The sequence below is a fragment of the Physeter macrocephalus genome, chromosome 19 (genome assembly GCF_002837175.3).
Source record: "Physeter macrocephalus isolate SW-GA chromosome 19, ASM283717v5, whole genome shotgun sequence".
Lineage (NCBI taxonomy): Eukaryota > Metazoa > Chordata > Mammalia > Artiodactyla > Physeteridae > Physeter > Physeter macrocephalus.
In genome coordinates, this window is record NC_041232.1 from 34591402 (window position 1) to 34610621 (window position 19220).

A 19220-nucleotide genomic window follows, 5' to 3' on the forward strand; every position below is an offset into this window, starting at 1 on the left:
TAGCTACTTTAAATTTTTAGTCGAATTCAGTAACCCATCAAGCAGATATTAAAGTACAATTTATGAAAATACATGGATGATTAGATAGATATTCCAGACATGAAAAATCTTATGGTTGCTAAAGAAAATACTTTAAGAGATTTTAAAGTAGTTATTTCCTGAATGTCTTTTTTCCCCACACATTAGACGAAGTTGCATTGTTTATAAAAATTTATTCATACAAATTTTACACACTTTATATAACAGTTATCAAAGTCCTAATTATAGATATCATGTGTGTAATAATACTCGGGTAAGATGTTTTTATAATCAGTTGCACATAAAATAAGAGCTTCAAGACTAACATCTATCTAAATTATCACTATATCATAAATCTGCTCCAGGTTAGTAAGGCTCTTGGCATTTCTAAAAAGTATACAAAAGATTAAACTGGGTGATCACTGTAAATGCTTGCAACTAGCCACGGGAACACTAAATTAGACTTCGTAAAGAAAAGGTTAACTAGAGCCCTATTTCACCACTAACAGCTGACACAAATACAGAAAAAACTCTGCCCATTATCCAAGAAACAAATAATTAGGACTAAAATGCAAGCCGATGTGTTGCAGCATTGTAGGGCCACTAAATAGCCATCTGTGATTCGTGGCGATTTAAAAGGCGAAGAAAGGCACTAAAGCTGCAAACTGCATCCCGTGTCACATTGCCTGAGGAGACTGCAGAATTAAAGAAAGATTGATTCTGTACACAGGACTCAGGCATAGATCGAATGCCTCTGTGCTTTCACTGTTTGCAATGTGATCTCCTGGCAGCATCCATCCCGCCTGGGAATGCAAATCCAAGTCAGTTTTCTTTGATTTATGACTTCATACTGATCAAATCCGTAAAGGAAAAGGAAAGGTCCTTTAAACTTTACAAGCTAATGTTTAATCTTTTCTTGTTTTGTTTTGTTTTTTTCAAAAGAACTTGGGCCTGAAATTTGGGAGTTTGGCTGGCTGGTTTGCCTGTTGTTGCTTGATCTGGTTGCTGGGTGAAGGTTCTTTTGTTTATTGAGATTACTTGACAGGGTCAAGGAATTGATAGGAAACAGACAGACATGCTTTCTGTAGCCAAGAAAGAATACAAGGGAACATTCTCAGGGCCTGTTGGAGCTTGCTTACCTCACTCTTGACCACAAATATAAGATAGTACTCATACATATGAAGATGAGGTTTAAATGATTTATCAGTTAGTACAACTGACCAACATGTGAACACTACACATTCTAATATGACAAAGGTTGGTTTTATGAAATAAATTTTACTAAGCAATAAGCCATAATGTAGAAAAATACATTTTACCTACAAACTCAATCAACAAGAAACAAAAGATTCATATTTAGTGCATAATTACTTAGTGGTAACTACACAAGTGTTCCTACACTTTACAATAAGTGCTAGCATCAAACAACAAAAAAATTAAGAAGCATTACAAGTTTAAGAGAAGTAAATGAAAAATGGTAAACAGTACTTTAAAAACTGGTGCGAGAGGGTGGGAAAGAAGAGTCTTCAGAAAACCACGAAAGAAAAGGGTGGCTCCTACAGAGCAAGGTTCAAAGGGGAGGATCCTGGCCATTTCACAAGATGAGAAGCATGGACAGCACTGGAGAAAAACACATTGTACTTTGCATCCATTTCCAATACCCAGCGCCCAAAGTCAGGCAGGCAGGGGACTACGGTGGGACTCGGCTTATGCCCAGCTCCCAGGCCTGGGGCAGCCCCCAGCCAGTCCCTCTACAGGAGGGTCCTCCTCCTACTGCCTTACGCTCTGCCTTTTCCAATATTCCTACATTTCCTTCACTTTGTTCCAATTGCCCAAACCTTGGAATATTGGGGTTCCTGGAAGTACAGAAAAGGGAGCTTCCTATTCAAGTCTCCCTTCTCTGTACAGTCCAATTCCTCCCCCAGGGAGTGGTATGAATCCTGGGGAGAAGCGCAATTTGGATCCAGCTGTTGTTTTATCAGGAGAATTTCCTTCTGGGATGAGAGTCTGAAGAGAAACAAATACACATAAAAATAGAATCCAAGAAAGCAGAAGTATTGGAATTGCCACCCAGCGAGGGGGACAGTGGCTAGTTGAGTCCAGCTGGGATTGAAGAAGCCTGCCCCAAAGACTCACTGGGAAAGAGTGCCCTTCAGCAATTCTCCCAAATCATTACTCAAAATCTCCCTGGAGCAGGGCATCACTGTTTATGTACAGTAGCAAATGGTCGGTATTAATATCTTCAGGCCTGTAGTGGATAAAAATACTATCCTTTTAATTCCAGTTTACAAAAATAGGAGTAATATTCAAAACAATGATTGTCTATTTTTCTATTTATTTTATATAAAAACAAACAGCTCAGGCGAATTTTCAATCCTTGTGCACACTTTGAACTGCTTTCGATTATACTTTTATATATATATATTCTTAATATATATTCTTAATATATATATATCAATATCAATAATTGGTCCACAAAGTATATCTGTGCATTCTCTAGTGCTTTGTAAAAAGAAAAACAATATTATTATCAAAATATTCATTTAATGGCTTTACTTCATACATAAATACATGTTTGGACAGAACACAAGAGCGATGACTGTTCAGTCAGTTGGGAAAATGACTTTTCAGTGTGTCAGGGTTGTATACACAGGGTAGCTGGTAACTCATCGCTACAAATACGCTATTCGCCGTCCTTTGTTTTTAACCCTTTGTTTATACCTTTTCCCTAGGACGGCCGCCAAGTATTTCTTAACAGCCATTTGTTTCCGGTAGCGGCTGTAGCTGTCCGTGAAGATTCCGTCCGAGTGGCGCTTGGAGAGCGGCTCCGAGTCGTCGTCCGCGCCGCCGCCCAGGTTCCCACTGCAAGGAAAGAGGTCGGGAAGAGGGTGGTGGGGCGGGAGACACAAGTTGAATAGTTGCGGAAGGCAGACGGGCCCCACCCCAAGCAGGAGTCTTCAGGGAGGGCGCCGGCTCTCCACGCCCACCGCGCCGCCTTGCTCGGCCAGAGAGCTGCCAGAGGGAGGGCTGTGATGGGAACCCTCACTCCTCCCTCCCCATCGACTATCTTGGGGCACTAAGTCCTTACAGAATGGGCCCCAGATGAGGTCCGGGCCAAAGGCAAGCGACTTAAGGCCAGCCTCTCTGCAAACGCTGCCCTCTGAGATTTGAATATCCGTGCTTTTGCGCTCAATCGTCCTGACCGTTCCTGGCACACCCCCACCCGCCCCCACGTACAGAGAAAATAACCGAAGAGCCCTAAATTCCAAGTTGGCTGCTGCCGTGGAGTTTACATCGATCCCGCAATTCCTAGTCAGACATGAACACTCCTCTCCTGCGCGCTAAATTGAAAAACGTGATAATAATATAAGTCGACAGGCTGTAGGCAATATTTTTCATCGCATGAATTATTAATTGCGGAAAATGTAGTATTTTGTCCCATGGGCTTTATTAAAATGTTGCCTTCTGCTGAGAGATGCTCCACGCAAGCCCTGTGCTCTGGGTTTGTCTGGAACGAGCAAAAACTGTTTCCTTAAGTCCACATCTGAGGATTTGTTTGTTTCTAACTGAATTTACAGTGAAAGAAAAATGAGGAAAGAAAAAGTCATGCTTAGAGGATATCCTAGCCAATCGTCCCACGAAGCTTGAAGGTTTTGAAGGCCTTGAGGGCGAAGGGGGGCTTTTTCTTTTTTTCAATTATTCAAAACGGATCAGATTCCCCGGGTTTCCTGCCTTCTCCCTTCCTCGCCCAGTTCCCGAGCTCTCTGGCCAAACTAAAGGCGCGGTCTCCGAACCCTAGTCTGCGTCCGGGAGCTGGCCCGGCAGACCCTGCGGCGCAGACGCACCCTCGGCCCCACGTGCACGCACGGACGTAGAAGCTGCGCCGCCCGCCCAGCGCGCGTTGGCAAAGATACCCACCCCGGCGCGCGCGGGGGCGCGCCATTACGCGCGGGTTAACTCTTTCGCAAACTCTTACCCCACGCCCTTGGCCGTGAGCGTCTGCAGGTATTTCCTGGCGGACAGCTGGTCCAGCACTTTGCGGTAGGCCTTGTTAAGGATCCCGTAGGCGAAATCTCTAACAAGGAGGCAAAGTGCGCACCTGGGGTCACTGACTGTGGGAGCCCCAGGTCCCCAGCTGGGCACGCACGCCCCCCGGTGCTCGGGAGGCTGCCGCGGAAAACCCCAGAGGCAAGGCACTCGGGAATGACTCTTGGGATGTTCCAGTGAGTGCCAGGAACCGGAGTTTGTCCTGCCCTCCGGGGACCGCAGGTGTGGAACCCGGCCGGGGAGCGCACTCAGTGCCACTCCTTGGGCCACGGACCTTTCGGTCCCCACGCGGCCCTCATGTCCACACAAACTGGCCAGCTACTAACTTTCTCTCGCTCTCGTGGGAACCATCCCGGGAGAGGAGAGGCTTGAGGGCTTTTATGAAAAAGAACCTACTCGATGGGCCACCCCCTGCCCCTTTCTCCCTTCCAGTCCTGGGCCGGCGCGGGGACGCGCGGTGATACCTTTCCTCCGCCGGGTAGTAGAGCGCGTAGGCGTCGCGTAGCATGGAGGCGGGGCTCCCCACGCCGGGTGGATCCGAGTCATAGAAGTCCTGCAGCGGGTTTCCGTCCTCGTCGTACGCCTCGTCCTCCGGTCTGCAGGGGTAGCCGGGGGCACAAGGAGTGGTCAGTACAGGTCCCTCCCCGGCTCTGCGAGGACCCAAAGATCCCTAGGGGCTCTCACGATTTTCCTTCTTCCTAAAGGCGCCCCTCGGAGAACTGCCTCTTCTTCTAGGACAGGGGTACGGGTAGAAGTAGGAGGAGAAAACTACACCCAACAGAAATTCCCACCCCTCCTCTCGCGGGTGCAGGGTCGCCCTGCCCGGGCCGCGGCCTCAACGGGCACTGGGAAGCCGAGGCTTCTGCGCCGACCTAGCACACCTGGCCACGGAGGAGGACCGCTCCGCTCCCGGCCTGGCGCTTGAGCCTCCGTCCACAAGCAGCGGCGGGCGGAGATGAGAAGGGCTCTAGGAGAGAGACGCTGACCACGCGAAGACCGGATGGGGGAGGCCGGGAGCCAGAGAGGGTGGATGGCTGGGGAGTCCGGCGGCCAACGCCAGCAGCCACCCCCACCCAGCCTCCGAGCCCAGGGGAGTCCTTCCCCGCGCAGATGTAGGTCACGGAGAACCTCCGGCTTCTATTTTGGGCGGGAGAGGATCTGGCAGGAACATGAGTAATAGATGCCCCTAAACTTAACCTGTTTGGCAGCGGCTCATTCTGTGGCATGTCCGCGCCCTCCGGTACCTCTTGCCGAGAGAAAGCGCCAGGCACAGGGGACTTTGAAAATAGTTGGGGTGAAATAGGACTTTTAAGTCCAGTAAGTAGATAGTTCGCGCTAATATGTTAGCGGTGGCGGGGCGGCGGGACAGCATCTCAACCCAGAGGCAAAGGGAGAGGGTCAAAGGGTCAACAGGGGACCGAGAGACAACGATCTCGCAGTCGCCCTTACCTACCAACTCAATCCTTGATATAGGACAGGAGAGGTGGGTTAGTATACACAACCCACTAGCTTTCGGCCGCTGGAGAGACTAGGAAAGCGGCCAAGGCAAGTAGCGCGCTTTAGGAGGAGTTAGCCTTACTTCGTTACTTCGCTCGCCTTTCCTCCATCCTTGGAGAGGTAGAGGCAAGGCATTGCTGCGCTCGCCCCACACCCAGCCTTTCCTCGGCGACGCGCCTCTCTGCCCTGGCCCGGCTGCTCGCAGTCTCCTGGTCTTTCTGGGCTCTTCCACCCCGTAGCCCGTGCCCAGATGCTGGAATCCTAATACCGAAGCCAGAACCCATCTCTCCGGCCAAATCAATGGTCAGCAACCCCTAAGGAGATCACTCCTGGGCGCGGCTCCGAGCAGCAGCTTTGCGGGCAGAACGCGCGCTCCTCGCCGCCGGGAGCCCGGTGCACAGAGGAGTGCCGATGCTGCGCTGCGCGGCGAGCTTCCACTCTCCCGCTGACAGGCCAGGGACTCTGGGGCTGCAGCGGGGAACCCGGGCAGCGCCGGCCGATTAGAAACCAGGAATTAGGGCGGGGGTCGGGGGGGAAAGCCAGGGTTACTCCTGCCTGGGGTGGGTAGGGCTGCCTTCCCAGTACTGCCTGCCAGCTTGCTTTCTCTGTTCCTCCTTTGCATCCATTTCATCTATTTCCCCCTCCCTCATCTTTGTTTTCCTTCTCTCAAATCGCTTCTTCTTAACTCTACCCGGCCAACACTCCCTCTCCCCAAGACTCAAAATGCAGTTGGAAAACCTATCACTTGAGAGGAAGCTCTTCCAGTAGAAAGAATTAGAATTGAGGTGAGAAGGAGAAGGAATTAGGGCGGGGGTCGGGGGGGAAAGCCAGGGTTACTCCTGCCTGGGGTGGGTAGGGCTGCCTTCCCAGTACTGCCTGCCAGCTTGCTTTCTCTGTTCCTCCTTTGCATCCATTTCATCTATTTCCCCCTCCCTCATCTTTGTTTTCCTTCTCTCAAATCGCTTCTTCTTAACTCTACCCGGCCAACACTCCCTCTCCCCAAGACTCAAAATGCAGTTGGAAAACCTATCACTTGAGAGGAAGCTCTTCCAGTAGAAAGAATTAGAATTGAGGTGAGGAGAGCAGAGGAGAGAGAGGGAGACCCCGCCCCGATAGTCCCGAACAAGCTGTAACAAAGCAAAGTCCACGGGAGCTTCACTCTCAACCCCCACCCCACCCCAAACTAGCTCCGGGAGCCAAAGTTCTCCTAACTCAAGCTAAGAATAGGGAAAAGAAGTCAACTCAGGGCCCGGCCCTGCCCCCTTCCCGTGGGAGGGGTTGGGGGAGGGGAGGTTTCTCCAGCCCGCCGAAGTGCGCTCGGTCCACCGGGGCGCCTCGGCTGCGGCGGGCTGGGGGAGGGGGGCCGAGGCCCAGTGGAGTCTGCCGGGATCCTCCCGCCGAGCCACGGCCAGTGACTCGCGGCCGGACCCAGGCTGGTGGCCGTGCAGTGGGGGCGCATGGGGAGGTGGTGGTAGCCTGACCGGTCGTAGCCTGACCGAGGAACTTCAGGAGGGCGACCACAAGGTGTCGGGGGAAGGGAATTCCCGGCCTCAGCTCAGCTCGGGCGGCCAGCACCTACCTGATCCCAGGAAACCGGAGTCCGGCGGCGGCAGGTGAGCAATAGACGCTGCTGTGCATTATTATCCCGTAGACCAGCAGGGCCAGCCTCACTCCGCTACACATGGTCATTCTGCGCAGGACGCGAAAGCACACAGCAGTCAGAACGCCCCTGGCCTTCCACCCTCCGACCCCCTAGAAACTCCCTGAAGTGAGGGAGGGACGGCGCTCACCTCTGACTCCCAGTATTGAATACGGCTTAATGATAGCCGGCGCGCCCCCGCCACTGCCTTCTCGCTATAGTTAGAAAATATATGTATATACCCAATGCCCAATAACTCGCCAGATCTGGTACGAAGGAGAGCTAACTCGTACCCTGATGCTGGCGAAAGAATTAGCAGTCCCGTGAGTTGGCTGGTTTGGTAAGATTTTTTTCCCCGTACCATTCAACTCTTACCGCTGCCAGGAGAGGGCTTGCTGCCAAGTAGGACGGCGGGCAAAGGGCTTCTCCAAGTTTCTGCGCTGGAGTCACAACCCAAGAGGCATCGCCGTCTGGCGTTCGTGTCCGAGCAGCAGCCGCAGCAACGGGCAGGAGCAGCCGGAGGCGCTGAAGGGCTTGTGCGCTGAGGCCAGTATTCTGTTCAAAGTTTGTAGGCGCTCAGAACTAGGAGGGAGCGCGACACCGAGAGAAGGAGGCGAGGAGAGAGATGAAGAAGGAAGAAGGCGGAGGCGACGAGCTAAGAGGGCTCGGGGACAAAGTGGCCTTAAGTCCACGGAGAGAAAGAAGTGATAAGGAAAGGGGGAAAGTCTTAGAAGGAGACGAAGGGAAGAGAGAGGGCCGCGGCGCAGCCGGCGTCTGTGGGAGCCGCTCGGTCAGGCAGCTGCGCGAGTCGGCAGCGCCTTCTCTGCTCAGAAGTCCCTCCGGCTGCGTCTGAAGCTGCGGCTTCTGCTGCTGCTGCCGGTGGTTGCAGAGGTGACCGGCCCTCTGCTCCTATTTATATGTGCAGTTAGCAGAAATCTATCCGAACATGGTTTTTGGAAGAGCCTTCTCTGTCAACATCTGTCTGCCTATGGCCTTTAAGTACAGGATATTTTGTTGCACTGTTGCGCTCCGATTTTTATTCATGGAATGACTTCCTTTTTTTTTTTTTCCAGTCACGTAATGATCGGGTATCAGAAAAAGACGTCAGCATCCTAGTCCCTCAAGGAACATATTAACTATTCTGTGCCGTCCTCTTGGATAAGATCCGGAGTCATCGACTTCTCATAAACACCTTCCACTCATACAGTACAATTTTAAAGAAGTTTAATTGTTTTGACTGTTTTCAATTTTACCCACTTCTCAAGGATGGGTAAAGAATTCATAGAATTTTGAGAATGGTGAAAAATCATGTTTTTAACTATGTCCCTCTTATTTCTTTTTGCTTTTTCATCAAGCCCCAGCAATCAGAGCTCTGAGCTCTGGAATTAAGCACCATCAAGCCCTCCTATTAATAAATTTAATTTAGATCTCCTAATTTCTTGCGTATGTTCTTTTAGATAGACAATTAAATGTGGAAGTCGTTTTGTTTTTAAAGGGAAGTCTTGGAGGATTTTCAGTAAATCGCTAATGAGTCTGGCTGCCGTTGACAGTCTGGCTCTGAGTAGAATTGATTAGAGTTAAAGCCGCGTCCGGAGCTCGGCCTGTGGAGCTGTCCAGGCTTGGAGTGCTGAACTGTTTGGTCGCAGATGTTGCAAACATTGAGAATTGCCACTAGTTTAATTTTTCACCAGAGCCTCTGAAGATTTGGTAGTGGTGCCCTTAATGTGGCGATTTATCGTCCAAGTCCCCCCGTTGTTCAGATGTGTTCCTCCCTTGCAGTGTCCACGAATGCCCTTAACGGTGAGAACTGTCCAACCCCTGCCCCTGCCTTTCTGAGTAAAGAGCATTCTGTCTCCCCTTAGTCCTGGTTTTTGGATCTCTAGATGACCTATTTGGACGCCTTCACACTTTCTGTGGCTCTTACTAATTTTAACATTGAAATTGTGAAATTGTATTTTCCACAAAAACTGAAATTTTAAGAATTTGGGAGTGAGAAATATGTTTTTCCCCTTTATTTACAGCTTGAGTTCTGTTTGGGGAAATACAGACAGACGGGGAAAGCACGAGGATACCCAGTACAAGTTCACTTACTGAGGGTTTCTAACAGGAATCACTTCGTTGGGGATGGCTAAAATTTTTTAACTGAAAATGATGTGGGGAGAGGAAAGCAATAAGGGAAGACCATATCCACCCGGAAGCTTCCAAGTCTCGGGGTTATTTAAGAAGATCTGTAAATTTCTACTCCAGTAAGAGAACTCGGGTCTATTTCTTTTAAAAAGGAAACAGAGCCATCGATAACCATTAGTGTGCATTTTAATTATTTGGATCTTAAACAAAAATCAGAGGAAATGGCAATTTAGTGGGAGTGTTTCCTGTTACTATGATTTAGATCTAACATTTATTTAGAGAAGCTATATTCTGCACGCTTTTTCTAAGAAAAAATTATAATGCTGCTCATTTTCAATGCCTTTCCCGCTCTCTTATTTGAGATTTAATACTTCCTCCAAGGTGACAAAGTTTTGCTTCGTTCTGACCATTCATGGCCAGAAACTGCCACGTCCTCTTGGTTCATTCCTGGGGATGCTCCAGATTGCCTATCTGCAATAAAGATTCAAACCACATCTACATGGGGATGAATCTCTTTGTCTCCACTGCATATGTTCGCTGATTTATGTTGGAGTGTTTACATGAGTGTGTTCCGTGTTCAGCTCTGCCTTTGGAGTAAGCTCGCACACAAAGAGCCGGCGGTGAACACGACCGGATAATCAAGCAGAGACGGCTTTCTTACTAAAGCGCCCGGAGCTATTACCGACTGTGGCTTTCCTGTCTTCCGCCTTGCTTCACGTCAAAGGTGAACCCGATTAAAATCCTACTCTTTCCTCCCACGCGAATTCTGAAATGAATTAAGTCTTTAGAAATATTTGAAAATTTCCAAGACTCCTTGTACCATTTCACTACTCAACTTTAGTAAAGGGAGCCACCATGTGGGGAATTTGTTGACTTCATGGACTATAAAAGGGGGAAATCCACAAACACCAATAACTTTATGCGAGGAGGACGGAACTGCCGGCTCCACCCACCCCAAGAATCCGACCTGCGCCTCTGGTTTACAAAAGAGGTGCCACTGGACTGTTCTGAGCGTGGGCCCTGTGAGCTCGGACCTCAGGGCCCAGCACGCCAGAATTATCGGCCTCGAGGCCCGAACCAGTTCACTGAAGTGAAAGACTAAGCAGAGAATTTAATTTGAGATTCTTGGCCACTGAACTCCAAAAACAATCAAGCTTCGGAGATCCATGCATTGCTCAGCACAATCCAAAGACCCGCCCAGCCCCGACCCACTGCTACCTGGGGGAATCGAACCCGGAAAAGGGTCGTCCCGCAGAACTTTCGTCCCATTGCAGCGTCTCCGATTAGGCGAGTTTGGTGTCCCGTGGGCAAAGATGCTATCCTGTTGTTGAAAGTTCTGGTCTGGTCCTGAGCCGCTGGGCCGGGAGATGCTGGGAAGGCTGAGGAAGGGGAGGAGCTAGAAGCTGAGGACCCGGCTCGAGAACTTGGAGGGTCTGGGGCTGCACCCCTGCCTGGACAGACCCTCGGCGCGAGCGCAGACCCCTTCTGCTTTCTATTCGATGGAGGGGAATATGGGGCGACCGATGTCTCAAAGACCAAAACTACCCCCAAATGCCCTGAGAGTGGTAATTTGCTTCTAACCTGGGGAGCGTTCTAACTCTAGTGTTGACGCTGCTTTCAGGGGGCCTTTGTGTGTGTGGGGGGGGTTGGGGGAGCAGCGAGGAGGCGCGCATCACACCAGGCTGGAGAGGCCCGGAGCCACCCCGTGCGAGCTGCAAGGGGTCCCGGCCAGGGCCGCGCAGGAAACCGCGGCGGTAGATAGGGACTTGTTCACTCACTACAAATGCAGACGAGAGAGAAACCTCCAGATGCCCAAGTGTAATTGACAGTGACACAGGGAGAAGAGGGAGGGGACGAAGAAGGGACCCAAGAGTTAGAACTTCCTATTTACAGGTAACGCAGAGGAATTTCAAGTCTTCTTTCCAACAGCCCCGACCCTTACCCCCAACGTTCACCATACGAAGTAGAAGAATTCCTCGGCAGCAGTTTCTTTCCCGACCATGGAAGCAAAGAATGGCAGGTAACTGGAATCATGTTCAGTCAGAGAAGCTAGTGGTACCACGGAAATCTTCAGAGTGAAAAGCCTCACCTAGGTCCTCTGTGAGGGAGAGGGACAGAAGGCAGGCAGTTTCCCGCTAAGCCGTGACCTACTCAGAAGAGGCTGTTTGGAAATGTTTGTTGGAAATGATCAAAGATCCTGAATTTCAAACCTATAATGTTATCAACTCCTTTTTATCCCGGTGGTCCTTAAGATATGGAAACAAAACTTTTGGTCTGAAATGGTGGATGCTAGCTACGAGTCAAACTAACACTTCCCTGAATTGTTTTTCCTGGTCACAAACACATCTGTCTCCTTGAAGTTTCAAGCCTTGAACCCTCAAACAACACTCGATTTTAAAGAACTCATTAGCCCTTGAAAAAGTGGGGGTTTGTATTCAAACAGGAGGAATATGTCTAGTATATTACTGAGAGTTTGAATTTGCAGAAGGCTTCACAACATTAGCAAACACCTGGCGTAAACAAGACTCAGTTCCCTAGGGTAAGGAGATTTCCACTACTTTCCTTCTGGCCTAGCTACCCATCCTACACAGTTTCCATGTGTTCATTTTTCCTTTCTTTGACTGTGTAGCTCTCCCCATTGTCCTGTACCACCACCATCCCCATCCCCTACCCGAAGGATTTTTTTTTTTACCATATGAAGGGACATGTTTGCACACATCTTCATACATTCCTAGTATAAATAACATTAAACCAGATTGAGAAAGTCTTATATTTTCATTCTATTCATTTATAAATCAGTACTTAGCTAGGAACCAGGCTACAGTAAGCTTTCTCAGTGAGCAAGCTCATTGCAAAACATCATCCTCTCATATGAGTGACAAGAGTAAATTGCAACACTGTATTCAATTTCACTCTAAACTTTTCTCTTCTGACTCTTCCAGAAAATGTGATGACTAATGACTCACTTCATACCGATTATACCTGTAGGGAAACCCAAATGTTCTGCAGTGGAACATCATGACCATCATTTACTGGACTGCCTGCATCATGCCCCTCTGAACTCATGAAGTAGTGAGGAGCTGATGAGCTTACCCAGAATGTGTCATGGTTTCTCTGACCTTCAGAATCTAGTGCTTCACACACTCTGAAAACAATCAGCAAAGGAAGCCTTTCCAAACCACATGAGCAAAAGCATCCTTTCTAATTCAAGAACAGAACTGCTTGTTCACAGGGCCAAGAAATTTTGCCAGTTTTAAGACAAAGCAGACATTCAAGAAGCACAAACTAGGATTGAACCTTTGCTGAAGGTTTGGGTGACTTCAACTATCTCATATATATGGCTCTTCTAAGGCCTGGTTCTGAGCATTAGCTTACTGGTGATGGGGTTCAGGGCAGGCTGCCCCAAATATACCACTTTGGCATATTGATTATTTTGAAACAGCTGGTTCAAGAAAACACTAACCCTCCTTTGTCCCACTAAAAGCAGGAAATAAATCTCCCATGTGAAAGTACCTTCCCTGTCCCAGGAGGTAGAAGGGGTGTCCTTATCACCAGAGATAGAAAATTTAGGGCCAAGAAGGGTATATAAACAAACCTTGTTACTTCTACACTAACTTACTACCCCAAGTCCAAACTTCTTTGTCTTGTCAATTCCTCACAAGTTTATGTTTTTCTTTGTCCAGAAGGTACAAAAGCTGCCTGCTTTGGTCTCTTCTTGTAGTCTCATATTTCTATGGGCTTCCATACACACAAGTTAAATTTGTTTTTTTTGTTGCTGTTGTTGTTAATCTGTCTTATGTCAATTTAATTAGTAGGCCAACCAAAGAACCTAGAAGGGAAGACAAGAAGGATTTTCCTCCCCTACCCTAGGTTCCAAAAATATATACCCCATACTTCACTGTGCAGCATCTGCCAGATTCTCCAGAGATTTCCAGAACATGTCCTCTTAAAAGCCAAGGAGAAGGAAGTCTTCTCTCTACTTCAGTCTAAATCTTCTGCTCATGTAAGTCTTAAATGCAGGAAGAAAAGCTTGAAGAGGATACAGGAAACCCAATATCTTAAATGAGTTTTTGTGACAGCCTCTAAAAAAGTTGGAAGGAAGATCTGTGTGCAAAATAAAACAAGGCTTTTATGCATAAATCAAAACAGGATGTTGCTCTATGAGTTCATAGCATCCCAAACCTCTGTCCTTTGGGTTCAAACTCAGCCTTATCTATCTGTGAATATAGGTCTGTTTGTAATAATTTTGGAGCCTTTGTTTTTCATTATCCTTATTACTAACACTTTGTGTTAATAATAATATCTCTACAAATATTTTTTAATTAGTTCTTCTCTCCACCCAAATATACAGAGGCATGATTTAATTTTTTAAGAAACTATCATCTGCTTGAAATACAATTATATTAGCCATGAGTTTACTATTTGAAAGCTTCAATTATTATTTCTTTAAATTCTTTTAAGTCCTTCCTTCCAATGGGGCTGCATAATTTTGCTACTCGCCAGTCAATAATAGCAATAACAACAGCAAAAATAATTATCTATTGAACACTTACTATGATAAATGCTTGATTCGAGTTATTTCCCTTACCCTCAAACAATCTTCTTTCTAAATACTACTATTATTCCATTTTACAGATGAGAAACTAAAACTCAAAGTGCTTAGGTAACTTACCCAAAGTCACACAGCTGCTACATTGTAAAGCAGAGACTCAAATTCAAGTCTCAGTGACTTCAGACAGTCTTAATGACAGTAGTATATTATACTAGTTTACATATTTATTTGTTCCAGAGTTGTTATAAATACAAATTACTAATTTAATATGAGATTTAATCCATGATTTGACTCAACTGAGAAGAAAATGTTTCTTTTCTTATTAATTTTTAAATTAAAAATTATGTTTAATGTAATTGGAATCCAATGCTATTAACACAACAGAAACTGGTTTAGTTAGACTACAAACATATCACATACTTATGGGCTTTGCTTTAGAAAATAGATATGTGTCTAAAAATATGTGCATTAATGGTGCATATATTCTTACTTATGTTATCAAATTGTTGAAAAGGTTAAAACTATTGCCATCCTGAGTCATTATTTAAAGTGATTTCATACCTAAGAGTGTAGCAGAAGTTTCAGTGATGTGTTTAAGTAAAAAAAAATTATCTTGTAAGATGACCATTTAATACCCATTATATCATCATCATATCTTATTAAATCATCGTGTAATTTAATACCACGGAAATCATATGATTGCCAATGAGTCAAGACTTTTGTGAGTCAAATGAGGTGATGTATATAAAAATGTTTTACAAACAATAAATCCTAGACCAATATAAGGGAAGGGAAACTACATTTACTGGGGTCCTTCTTTGACAGCAGTGACTTGCTCTGCATTAGCAATGTTCCATTTAATCCTCTTATGGCCCTGGGAAGTAGATTTGGTAGTTGTATTCCTTTTTTTACTAATGGATAAACTGAGACTCTTAAAGGTGAACTAACTTGACCAAAGCACACAGCTAACAAATGACAAAGTGAGGTTTCCAATCCAGGACTGCCTGTTTCCAAAGTTACTGTACTTTCTCCTACCATTTGGTCTCCTTGTTAGTACTGTATAATTACCATTATTATTATTAAAGGGGAAAGAAGCATCAACTTTCATAAAAGCACACGATTGTTTAACAAAACATGAGTTTTAAAGCAGTAGTTAGAACAATTCTTCTTGCTTTTTCTTGACATTTTAAAATAAATGAAGTCATGTGTAAGTATCATTTTAAAGACATTTTAAAGATATAAGTAATGAATAAGGTTGCACTCACAGGTATTAAAAAATGTGATAAAGTTGCAGTAATTAAAACAGTGTGGTGCTGATGAAATAATATATCAGAGGAATAAATATCAAGTATATAAATATGAGGAAATAAATACTACTATGTAATTTCCAAGGGAAAGAATAGAATACTAGGACAACTAATTATCCATTTGGAAAAAAAAAATTAGATCGCTACTCATGTCCTACAAAAACATCAAACATGTTCAAGTGGATTAAAATGTTAAATGTAAGAAATCTCAAAAATACTAGAAAAAAATATAGAAATACTTTTAGAATTGGAAAGAAAATTGTACGGCTGGCAATTTAAAAGAAACCAAAAAGTAAGAGATTGATAAATTGACTAAAATTTTTAAAAATTTCTCTGTATTAAAATAAAGTTCACAAATAAAGTTAAATAGTTAAACAGGAAAACTTGGGAAAATTTTGCCATTGCTTATGAAAAATAAACATGAAAATCTGAATTCACATTTTCAAAGTACAAAGAACACTAATAGATCCATAAAGAAAAGACAATCACACCTAAATGCAAAGTTGGTGAAGGACATAAAGAGGCAATTCACAAAGTTAGAAATACGAGTGGCCAATAAATTTGCACAAAATCTTTATTTTTCCAATTGGATAGTCAGTTGTCCTAGTATCCTACTCTTTGCATTGAAAATTACATAATAGTGTTTATTTCCTTATATTTACGTCTTTTATATTTATTCCTTTGATCTATTCTATGTAGCATAAATGGTCATACAAATGCAAATTAAAGTGTTGGTTTTTTAATTTACCAAATCGGAATGATATTTTTATATTCTACCATGTTGTATTATCACATATGCCAGGAAATATGTGTTCTCAAGCACTATTGGCAGGAGTGTAAATTGATCCATCTTTTCAGAGAGCAGTTTGTCAATTATGCATAAATTTGACCCACTGATTTTACTTCTATGAATTTATGCTGAGAAAATAAGCATAGGTCTATCAAAAGATTAATACAACCCTAATCACAGCACCATTGATTATAATAAGAAACATTTGAAAACAACCATAAAATGTCCCATAGTAGGGGATTGATTAATTTTTTTTAGTATATCCCTACCATGGAACTTTATTTCCACTGCAGAATGATGAAAGGAAATGACACTGTAGAAAAATCTTTAATGACATGAGGAGATGCTTTAACATGTTGTTAAAAAGAGACAGAGAACAGATTATAAACCCACATGTACAATACCAGCTTTGTAAAAGCAAAATGTTTATATATGTGCCTCCGGAAGGAAAATACCAAAACATTAACAAAGTTCATTAACAGTGTTGGAATTATGAAGGGGATCATGGATTCTTTTTATTTTCTTTTAATGCTTATGTGTTTTTTCCTAAAGTTTTTTTTAATGAACATGTATTTTATAATAAGAAAAATAAATATGAGGTTTATTTTTAAATATAATTCATGGCTTTTCTTTATTACTTTTCCAATAAATGTGTACTTCCTCTGTTGAAATTTTTTTGTCTTATAATGAGCTAAGCATCTATTTGATTCTTGTCTGATCTGTGACCTCCACTTGGAAGGAAAGCTGAAGGCAAATCAGAAAGGAAGAGAGAACAGAAACAAGTCAACACATTAAGGAAGATAGCATAGCAAAGGCAGGTACGGGAAGAAACACAGCAGAGGGGAGAGCCAAGCAATACGGTCATCAACAGTAGCTGTGTCTAGTGTATGTATCAAATCCTCTCATTATTGATAAGATTAATTGAATGTGTTAAATTTGTACTGAATGAGGTTGACTGTATCTTGGAAGAATAGTTTATCATACATTATTCAGAGGTGGATCGTCTAACTTGTGTTTTGTTCAGAATTTGGCTCCTTTATGATCCAAGTTTATTGTCATGGTTTGTGGGACCAAGTAGGTCTAGACATCTGATTACTGTCTCCTGACCTCTCCTTCATAAAATACATCCTTTCCATGCCAGGCTTCAGGGATAGATGTTATCAGGGCTGAACAATATCTAGCAAGCAGGCTTGGTGAAGTGCTATGTTTGAGGCGTTAGTTAGAATTTTCAAAAGGCACTGTTATGAATTGAACTGTGTCCTCCAAAAATGTATGTTGAAGTCCTAATCTCCCAGCACCTCAGAATGTAATCTTATTTGAATATAGGGTCTTTGTAGATGTCATCAATTTAAAATGAGGTCATTAGGGTGTGCCCTAATCCAATATAACCGGGGTCCCTTGTAATATGGGGAAATTTGGACAGAGACACACATATGTGCAAAGGGAAGATTAGGTGAAGAGACATGGGGATAATGCCAAGTGAAGGTGAGCATGATACTGTCACAAGCCAAGGAATGTCTGGGGCTTCCCGAAGCTGGAAGAGGCAAGGAAGGTTCCTTCCCCAGTAGGTTTCAGTGGGAAGATGGCCCTGCCAACACCCTGACTTGGACTTCTAACCCCTGGAACTGTGAGACAATAAATTTCAGTGGTTCTGAGCCACCCAGTTTGTGATACTTTGTTACAGCAGCCCTAGGAAACTAATACAGGTGGTATAATGCCCCTCTCCAAAACAAGGTCCAAGTAATTCCCAGGGGATGCTGGGAAATACTGAGAAGGACTCTGATGCACAACTGTAAAACTAATCATAGAGACTTGGGGATCTGCTCCTGCCTGCAAGTGCAGGCAACACCTCTATCTGTTTTATACATATACCCTCACCTTCAACTTCCATTTTGCTATAATTTTTCATCTTTAAATTGGGATAAAAGTCTGCTCCCCCTCACAGGACTTCTGCACAGAACTAATATCTTGTTGGGAAGCACTTTGAAAAGAAAGGGAGTACATAAATACAACAGAACCAGGTAAAGTGACAACCCTAATAAACATGCTGAACAGAAGTGGCTACGAGGCCTTATAGTTTAAGGCAATTGTTAACTGGGCCTAATGCTTTTTAAATGGCTTACAATCTCACGATGCTTCACTAGGTGTTAAAACAAGGAGCTACATGGGAATTCCTTGGCGGTCCAGTGGTTAGGACTCCACACTTTCACTGCTGAGGGCATGGGTTCTTTTCTTTTTTTTTAGTTTTATTGAAATATAGTTGATTTGCAATGTTGTGTTAATTTCTGCTGTACAGCAAAGTGACTCAGTTGTACATATATATATACATTCTTTTTCATATTCTTTTCCATTATGGTTTATCACAGGATACTGAATATAGTTTCCTGTGCTATACAGTAGGACCTTGTTGTTTATCCATCCTATATATACTAGTTTGCATCTACTAATCCCAAACTCTCAATCCTTCCCTCTCCCATCCCCTTCCCCTTGGCAACCACAAGTCTGTCTCTATGTCTGTGAGTCTATTTCTGTTTCATAGGTACGTTCATTTGTGTTGTGAGGGCACGGTTTCAATCCCTGGTCAGGGAACTAAGATCCCACAAGCTGTGCGGCGTGGTCAAACAAAACAAAACGAAACGAAACAAGGAGCTACTGGGCCAGCTCAGTGCATGGTGTACAGACAGACTGGTCTGGGTAAAGCTGTCTGTGTGGTTTACGTGCACTAGGGCAACAGTGTGTGATGGCCATTCCCTGAAGTTTCACACAATAGACACCTCGTAAATAAGGGTGTCCCAGGAAGGCAAATGTTTTGCTAAATTAATAAAATCTCTTTACGAAAACTGCACGACTCAGAGTAACAGCCAGAGAACAAAAGAAGGAGGCCACAGGACCTTTCAGATGGAGCACGTAAGTACCTTGAGACACGTGGGTCCTGGATTCAGTGAAAGACACCCTACAAAGTCAGCTCCACTCTTCAGAGGCAGGACCACTCATATTTCCTCTCCAAATGCTTCTGCTATAGGGATACAGCCATACTTTAGAGCCAGAAAGATTTTACCTGTTCTCTTTCACTGTAGCCTAATACTGTGCAAACTTTTGTATTTAGCAGCAAGCCGCACCTAAACGTGAAGCAAACATCCCAACTCTTGAGCTAAAGGAACACAAAATTACATAAAAAGTTAAACATAGTAATACTTTGTATAGCTGTACATAAGGCGACAGAGCCCTGAGGTCCACAGTGTA

At 44.7% G+C, this 19220-nt stretch overlaps 1 protein-coding gene across 1 annotated transcript; it reads right to left on the reverse strand.

Annotated features, from left to right (window-relative positions):
- Window positions 1–1206: 1206 nt before the first annotated feature.
- On the reverse strand, window positions 1207–8209 carry ADCYAP1 (adenylate cyclase activating polypeptide 1). Its single transcript, XM_007107852.2, has 5 exons — window positions 7577–8209; window positions 7142–7252; window positions 4530–4661; window positions 3995–4093; window positions 1207–2880 (listed from the first exon to the last, which is right to left on the reverse strand). Exons 2-5 carry the CDS (start codon window positions 7249–7251, stop codon window positions 2691–2693), a joined length of 531 nt encoding a protein of 176 aa, XP_007107914.1. The 5' UTR covers window position 7252; window positions 7577–8209; the 3' UTR covers window positions 1207–2690.
- Window positions 8210–19220: the final 11011 nt, after the last annotated feature.